This window comes from Nanorana parkeri, unplaced genomic scaffold, assembly GCF_000935625.1.
Source record: "Nanorana parkeri isolate BGI_ZX_2015 unplaced genomic scaffold, ASM93562v1 scaffold629, whole genome shotgun sequence".
Classification (NCBI taxonomy): domain Eukaryota; kingdom Metazoa; phylum Chordata; class Amphibia; order Anura; family Dicroglossidae; genus Nanorana; species Nanorana parkeri.
In genome coordinates this window covers 681265-690279 of record NW_017306897.1, presented here as the reverse complement: position 1 = coordinate 690279, position 9015 = coordinate 681265, and the positions used below count along the sequence as shown (strand labels likewise).

Genomic DNA, 9015 nt, shown 5'->3' with positions numbered 1-9015 from the left:
CGATCCTGTCACGGCAGAGAGCCGTGACAGGGGAGGGACTGGATTCCCCGCTCCGATCCTCCAGCGCTGACTGGCGGAACGGACGCACCAGGCCCCCAGGCTGAGGCCCTGGTGCGCATGCACCGGCGGTAGTTCCGCCACTGGTCAGGGGTAGGGGCAAAAAGGATAAGTGCCCTTAATTATTATTATTATTATACCTATCCTTTAATTAATCTGTTCCATTGACAGCTGTAGTACTCGGGATTTCCCCTTACTTTAGGGAGCTTTTTCTTCACTTCCTGTTATGTCTCTAGGACAGGAAAAGTGGGGAGATTAATTGGCTATCAGACATCAATAAAAACCTATTGTTAGCCCTTTCAACTCTATCCAAATCTCAATGGCTGGCTTCTGCATTTGCATTATGAAAATTAAGAATCTGTAATGCATTTTAATTGTGGACAAATTTGAGTTAATGTAACTTGAAAGTAATGATTTTTTTTTTATGGATTTAAACCTTTTTCTCGCTTAATGTACTGTTTTTTTTCCATTAGGTTATTCAACACATACATTCTTAAGATTAGGGGGTTATTCACTATAGAGCCGAAGGATATAGCCGCAGCTTCGGCTAATCCATCGGCTCTGTGACGACATGGTGATCAGTTTATAAGTTAAATGTGTATTGGTGTTGAGTTATGTTTGAGTGCGTTATGCTGTGTGACCTGGTTATGGAAAGACCATCAGCACCATCCCTCGTTATCTCCCATTGTTCTCTGAGGGAGCTCAGGACAATTACATTCTGGCCAGGCTCCTGCTATGGCTGTCTGGAGTTCGTTAGCAGGTGGACACCTGTGGTGTTGAGCAGACCGATGGTCTGGTAGAAAGCCGTCCTCCCGCCCCAACAGCAAGCCAGAACTGAGGATGTGGTTTCCCCAGCAGAAGTGCTGACACCCAGGCAGAGTACCACTGGCCTATGTCCCACACTGTTGCCTGCTCCAAACTTCATGGGAGAAAAGAAAGCCGGCCTCTCTACCAGCATGTGGCTTTGGTGTCCCGAAGATTCTGGCTTTATCACTCTCCTGAGACAGCATGTTCTTCAGGAAGGCACAGATGACATCTCTCCCTAGAGGCAGAACGTCCTGTGGATGGAACATGTGGACTTATGCTGCCTGAAAAACGCAGGTCCAGACCAGTTGGGGGACTGGGACCTAATTAGTCTACCTTTGGGAGGGGAGAAATGTCACAGAACCCACCGTGACCTGGGCTCCTGGAGAGGGTTGGCGGCCAGCCTCCTTCCCAGCGACTATGGACCTAGTATTATGGAGACCCCCCTTGTTTGTTTGAACCGGGTGTCCGGGGCCAATGGACGGCTGTTGCGGAGGAGCCTGGCCCCACAGACGTCCAATTTCACAATCCAATACCGGCCTGGGAAACAGAATGCCAATGGACTATCTCGCCAAGTGGAGCTGTAGGGGTGACTGACATCATGGACATCCCCAAGTGGACCCGTAGAGGGTCTCACCGGGTCTGCCATCTTTTAACTTGGGGGAGCTATGTGACGACATGGTGATCAGTTTATAAGTTAAATGTGTATTGGTGTTGAGTTATGTTTGAGTGCGTTATGCTGTGTGACCTGGTTATGGAAAGACCATCAGCACCATCCCTCGTTATCTCCCATTGTTCTCTGAGGGAGCTCAGGACAATTACATTCTGGCCAGGCTCCTGCTATGGCTGTCTGGAGTTCGCGGTGTTGAGCAGACCGATGGTCTGGGAGGGGCTGGGAGGGGAGGGTGGATGTGATGGGATTATATTCTGATTTCATCACTTGCTGTATATAAGTTTGTGCAGTTGCTCAATAAAGGAGAGTTTGTTTCACCTACACTCAAGCCTTGGCTAGTGACTGGGGAAACTGGGAGCTACAGATCAGCGGGTTCCAATATCTCCTCAGCAAGGAAGAAGACAGCGGCGGACATACTCATCCTGAGTACGGGAGTCCGTCACAGGCTCACTTCAGCCGCTGGAGCCTTTCGGTTCACAATGGCCCGTAGAGCAGCCGAATCAAACTGAACAGCTCAGCCAAGCCGAACGCATATGCTTTGGCTAAGCTGAGCCGAACACACGGACGAAGCAGGGAGAACAGTCTGTCAAAGCAGACCGTTCTCCCCGCAAATGTAAACGAGTAAAAAAAAAGGAACGCACTTTTAAAAATTGTTTTTTTAAAACTTGGGGTCCCTCCTAAATTTCCTACCAGACCTACAGGATCAGGTATGGATTTTTTTTTCTTTTATTAACATATGTTTTTTTTTTTTTATGCAGAGGTAGCGAACAGAATAATTGCTCGGCGGCATTTGACTATTCACCCACTGCTGTTTGGTCCTCAGTGATCTACCATGCGTTCGGCTCAGCCAATCCAGATGTTGGATCGGCTGAGTCGAACAGGTCCTTCACTGCGGGTCAGCCAAACATGCTGAGCATGTTCGGTCGAACCGGAAGGAGTCAAAGCCATCCAATGTACAGCTGAAATCAGTCGTACTCAGCTGAAGTGAATAGCTGAACGTGGTTTGGCTCCTTTCACTTTGGCTCTGTTATTCACTCGGCTGCCTTAGCTGGCTTATATAAAGCGCGGTGATGACATTCACATACAGTATATATGTGAAAAATAGAAGACATAGTCCGCCTTTTGCAACAATTTTGTAAATGGGTCAATGTTGATACAAAATGTGCATTTTCTATATTTTTGCATTGAGGTCTGCAGAGCATTGCAACTGTGATTAGTGTGTTGTGGAGGCAATTCAGAGGCCACTGCATTGTTTACCCTCAGCCCCAAGTCTGCATGAAGCTACAGACCTTCTGGTATGGGGTTGGAAGAATTGCTGGTTGGACTACAATTGTGACGATGGAATGTTCTACTAAGTCCCTCTGCCTCGGTGGCCAATTGGTTTAGTGCCACTGAGACAGAGGGACTTAGTAGAAGGTGGCATAGCCCACCTTTATCTTACCTAAAGGTGGACTATGTCTTGAAGTAACATAATTCTCTGTTCAAATCTCTGGACATTGATCATTTGAATGATGCCTCTATGTTCTGTGTCTGCTCATTCTGGGACAGGTGACCACGTTCGGAAGCCAGGGTACCATACCCGTATGTGATAATTCCACCGTCTATGTTGAGTGTTTGACAACAAGCCGTATGGGAGTCAATGTGACTTGGACAGTCCGGACACAAGAAATCCCAGAATCCTCTCTGCCTACTTTACTTGATATTGGTGAGTCTTATTACACTTGACTGATGCAGATGCTGACAAAGCCCCGGTCTTCAAGTCTTCAAAAGAGCAAACCTTGCACTAAACAAAGCAAGGTCCGGCCAAAAAATTAGGGCATCCTCCCCCACAAAAAAATAATAATATAATTTTGAAAGTAAAATCTTTGCCCCAACAGGATTTTTTTTTAACTTAATGCAAAAAAACCCCTTGTTGCCCTGTGATTGGGAAATCGCGCATTGCAACAGTTTTTTTTAATGTTCTCCTAATTCTCTGAATGTATAAATCTGAATTGAAAATAAATCTTTCATCCAAATAGACAGATTCTACAGATTTCATCCTTCCTGGTGACACAGAAATCTGACATTTGGTGACATTCCTCCGCTTTAGAGACCAAATCAGCGGTGGAAATTTTAGCAGCAGATGTCTGGGTTGATGTGGAGGGCCATGTGACTGTGAAGCCGGCCCGAGCTGGTTTTAATTGTGAGCTTTATTAAAGACGATTCCAAACAAAACAAAAAAGTAACAAAATGAAAAATGATTGAAGCCATTACTAAATAATAAATCCCAGCACTGACAATGGGAGGGGGAAAGACAGGACACTTTGTCTAACCCAAGCATACTTAAACATTCTTATCATCGTGCTGCTACACATTGATTGTCCAATCAGAGTCAAGGGTATATACTGTGTGTGTATATATATATATATAGTTTTTAATATTTAATTGTTTGTCTGGAGCTGAGCTTTAACCATTTCACTGCCCCTGCCCAATGCCATATGGCAGCGACATCAGGTCGCTGTAAGCAGACTTTATTTGCACGTGTAAAGATGACTGCCAGCTTTCCACTGTAAAGCTGTAAAGCTTCCTGATCACTTCCGTGGGTCACCAAAGGTACTGTGTGTCCCCCTCCCCAGAGCCGAACTACCTCCACCATGTATCCCAGGCTCTGCTGGCCCTCCTGGAATGGGACAGAGGGCGGCTCAGCCCCTGTGCTGAATGAAGCGGTAAGTGATAAGCTTTACGTCACTTCCGGTTTCAGAGTGGTCATGTCACTGCTCTTGATCAGCTTCATTGGATTACAGAGGTAACTTGCTCTTGTCACTGCACCTGTCATCTTATTTTGCCTGAGGAAGGGACCTGCACTGCCCTAAAACATTGCTTTATTTTGTTTGACATGATGCTTAAATGCCAATAAAGGCATTTTCTGGATGAAGACTTTGGAGTGCTGGTGACATAAACTTCATTACTTGGATGCATGCATTCCCAATCGCAGAATCACTTCAGCACCAGTGGGTTAACAAGCGGGGGGGGGCAACCGGGCACAGAAATGGGGGAGGCGCTGGCCGGCCGGGCAGCGCACACAATTAGTGGCTGAACATAATGAAGTAGGCAAGTTATGTGGCCGCTCGCTAAGGTCGAATGGGGGTTGATATAATGGGGGGGGGAAATTTTGTTCTGCCCCAGCAACCGTAACTCTGGTTACACCACTGTTCAGCATCCATACAACTAGGGGAATACTGGTCAGGAGTGCGGCGGGACTCAACATCACATGTCTGACACAGATTAGCCCCCTGCTGCGGCCTCTCACCTTGTGACTCGCTAAAACGTTACAATGCTACAGTCTGATCACTGGGGGAGAGGAGAATGGGAAAAGGCTTCCACCTGCAGCAGGCTGATGACATCATCCCAGTCTAGACAAAGTCACTATCACTGGAGGAAGAGAGTTTAGAAGCTGCTTGTTTTTGCGCATTGTCTACCACATGCGTAAAAGAACGAAGAGATCACTGCCACTCCAAGGTTCAAGAATGTCAAACCTCCTCTATTGACATCTTAGAAGGTCTCACAATGTTTGGCGCCATTTCAGAACCCAACCGGGTTCCTTCCGCAGGCAAACAAAGTGACCACACCACATTGTCTACCACATGGGCATTCTTTTATTCTATTGAAAAAAATCAAAGTTAGATCCACCTTATGGCCCCAAGACAGGCAAAGTGAATACAATTCATGTCCGTCTTACCAGAAATAATCTTTACATATGCCTTTGTTTTTCCACTTATGAGTTTTCTTTCCCTTCACAGAAAATGCGCTGGCGACGGAGAATGTGGTTGGACGCCTGTTATCACTTATCGGATCTGGCAGCTATTCCCTGGATTTGGATTCCAAGCTCTTTGTGGCAGACAAGTCTGATTTCCTCCCTAAAGACTCCTCCACACAGGTCAGACTCGGCTGTGGAAAAGGATTCCAGAAGTTGCTGAATTCCGGGGCAGACGAAATTGGGAATGTTGCTGGATGCGGTATGTACAATTTCGCTAGTGTATTGATACGGGCCTTCATACAAAGTCAAACATTCCTCTTCATTAAAGTATAGTGTGTCGAACCAAAACCTTTTTCGTTTTGCGTATAATAGGGAAGGAATAGAACCCTTGTTGGGTTTGTACTGATCTCCGGGGCTCTGTTATGGAGACTTTCTCTTACTTCCTGACCTGGTGACAACAGAAAATGTCAAACATAAAGAGTAGTGAAGGGCTAAAGCCTTCTGTCAGCTTTTTATGACAGTTAGTCAAATCAGAAAAGAGCGCCAATCAACTCTCAAGAGTTCAAAACTGTATTTTATGAATTCACGGGTATCACAAAGGGAACAGAAAACATCCAATGCGATTCGGGAACCAAACAATAGCCTTTCATCAAGGCTTTGACAGCAGCCTCAAATAACTCAGACTCTAAGCCTGAGTCGTTAAATCAGAGCCAAGTGTATTGCGGATAAAAACCTGGAGTGAGCGAAATTAAGCAGCTGTGCACCATCATGCACAAAGGCACTTAAGTATGTTTGTGTCTGAAGCCTGTAAGAGATCTTGCCACCTGTGGTGCCCTGTTTTTATGGGCTAAAAAAAGAAGAGGTTGCATTGTACAGTGGTGTGTCCATTACTGTGTTATATTGGGATATACCTTCACTGACTTCTGCAGCTGCAGGCATTGTGGATCAATTGTGAACCAGTGTGCTGCGCTTGGTATTGTGATACGTGCTATATTTATACCACAAACGAAACCAATATAAGTGTTCGTACCTTCACCATATTTATATGACACGTGTATTTATTAACGTTCATGCACATATGCACCTTTGGATTGCATTTAGTTGCAAGTAGGATTTGATCACTTATATTGGTTTCGTTTGTGGTATAAATATAGCACGTATCACAATACCAAGCGCAGCACACTGGTTCACAATTGATCACTTCGATAGATATTGCTGCAGCTGGATTATAATCATTTGGATCATATTTTTTGATATTATTATTTTTTGATATTATTATATCTTTTTCTATTTTTTCTGTATTTTGGTTTCTGATTTTTTCATATATCCTAGCGCAACTACCTTGGTCACCATTGTGGATCAATTGATCCTCAATTTTCATGTTCTCTCTGTAGGTCAGCTCCCCCTCCCAGCAGTGACTCCCAGCAACCTGCCAGTCTTCTAATCCCTAATGTAAACACAGAGCAGGTGCACAGGAACACGAGATGGGATATATCTTGGAGATGGTATATACCTTCACTGGCTTCACTATACCTTCACTGACTTCTGCAGCTGCAGGCATTGTGCATCAATTAATCCTCAAAATGCAGGTTCTCTTTCTAGATCATCTACCTCCTCACTGCAGTGATTTGGCAACTTGCCAGTCTTCTAATCTCTAATGGAAACATAGTGCAGGTGCACAGGAACACGAGATGGGATATACCCACACTGATTTCTGCAGCTGCAGCCATTATGAATCAATGTTTTCTCAAATTTCAGGTTCTCTCTGTAGAAAATGTACCCCCTCCCAGCAGTGACTTGGCAACCTGCCAGTCTTCTAATCCCTAATGAAAACACAGAGCAGGTACACAGGAACATGAGAGTGCAGAGTGCTAAGAACTTGAAAGCTTGCATTGTGTACTTTGAGGATGAATTGGTCCAAAGTAGTCATAACTACAGCAGTCAGTGAGGGCTTATTGTTAAAGCATATTAACTGCTTGTTAAAATTATGTAAACATTTGAATAGCCATAGACATGCAGGTGTGATCCATCAAGCCTTGGGCAGCACATATTCTCCATAAGCTTGCAAGGTTGGCCCTATCAGCCTAGCTGATTGATGTCAGTGCCAAGGGGATGGGGGAAAGAAATAATCAGCTTCATCAGATGCGCTGCCTTACCTCAGAAGGAACACTAGAACTGACACAGGCATTTAAATGGCATGGTCCATTCTTGATAATGGCTGAGAATGGTAAGCAGTTGTCGTTTTGCATCTAGTGAGAGCTTAATCAGAATGTATAATAATTTTATTCAATTACATTTGATTTTTTCCCCAAATGTTTATAAATGAATGTTTTTATCTATTTTTTATTTTTAAAAAATTCACCAATCTTAAACAAGATTATTCCATAAAGTGTTTAAAGACCATGCTGGGCTTTTCCAAGAAAGAAAGCCTACCACAAGCCACTTATTGACTGCTTTATTAGATTAAATATCCCAATGGATACCTGTAGTCTGTGTCATATCACCTATGGTCAACAACCGGTAGGTAAAAGTCTAATGTGATCTACTCTTTTCCTTTGCAGTTATTTGTCCAGCGGGAAGTTATTCTGAAGCTGGGGAGTGTGTGCCTTGTCCACATGGCTACTACCAGGAGAAGTCGGGGAGCAGCCAGTGCCTAAAATGTCCTCTGGGCACCACCACTGGCTACACCGGAGCTTATAAACAGAACCATTGTGAGTGTAATCACATTATAGTATCACGTCCCCACCTGTCACATTTAGGAGCCACATTGGCCCTGTTATGTTCTATTTTGCCTCTCTTCTTAGCCCGATGTTACAGAGCTCTAAAAATCAGCATTTAACACACAAACAGTAGTAGTTGTAGTATTAGGGGTAGCCGCAGCAGTAGTAGTGGTGGTGGTAGTAGCAGAAAGAGAGGCTAAAGATCAACAATGTACAATTCAAAAATCCTAACCGAAAATTCTAAATTTTTTTCATAGTACAGACCAAAAATATCGAACCTTCCAGATCCATGTTGGAAAATTGATATAATCCAGTCTTCCTTCCCTTACTCAACCCAGCCCTCTACCGTAGGCTAACAGAAAAAAATACTTTTATAAACCTCTGCATACCCTGGCTTCCCCTGATCCAATTTATATTAAATGCAATTTGGGTTGTAGGTGTACCTTGTATAAAAAGTTTACTCAAATAAAGAGTTTATAAAAATAGCAAAAAAAAATACTTAAACTATTACTTAAAGAAAATCTGTAAAAAGTAAATAAAAAAAAAAATATATATATATTAACCTGTGTTGGAATCAGTAGCATGTATAATTCACAGAATTACAGATTCTCTTTAATGAGACCAAAGATTAATCTGATTGTGGAAAGCCGATTCCATTTAACATCCCAAATCCTTTCAAGATGCTCGAAGTTTGCAAAACAGACCCAAATGGAGCATATGTATTGCATATGTATCTTGGGTTGGCCCTGATGTGGTCATGGCAATGACTGCGACACATCCAGCTCCCTCCGCTTAACAATGCTGAATAATGAGATTTCCTGTTTTGGGGGAACACATAATTAAAATCTTCATTATGACCTTTTGTCAAACTGTTTTTTGGTTTTGGGCATTAGTGGTTAGTGAAGGAATTTTGTTTGTCTATGGGCGGCTTATAGTGCTTCCATGTACATTCAGCTTCAAGCAGAACCGGAGTAGAAAAAAAAGAACAAAGTAGGCACAGTGTTTTGGCAAAATATATACTATAT

At 43.6% G+C, this 9015-nt stretch overlaps 1 protein-coding gene across 1 annotated transcript in view; it reads left to right on the top strand.

Annotated features, from left to right (window-relative positions):
• TG (thyroglobulin) overlaps positions 1-9015 on the top strand; it is a 197196-nt gene that overhangs the window by 31709 nt on the left and 156472 nt on the right. The window contains exons 20-22 of the mRNA XM_018563072.1: positions 3083-3239; positions 5314-5529; positions 7832-7981. Coding sequence (XP_018418574.1) covers positions 3083-3239; positions 5314-5529; positions 7832-7981 — 523 coding nt within the window. The remainder of the gene's footprint in view (positions 1-3082; positions 3240-5313; positions 5530-7831; positions 7982-9015) is intronic.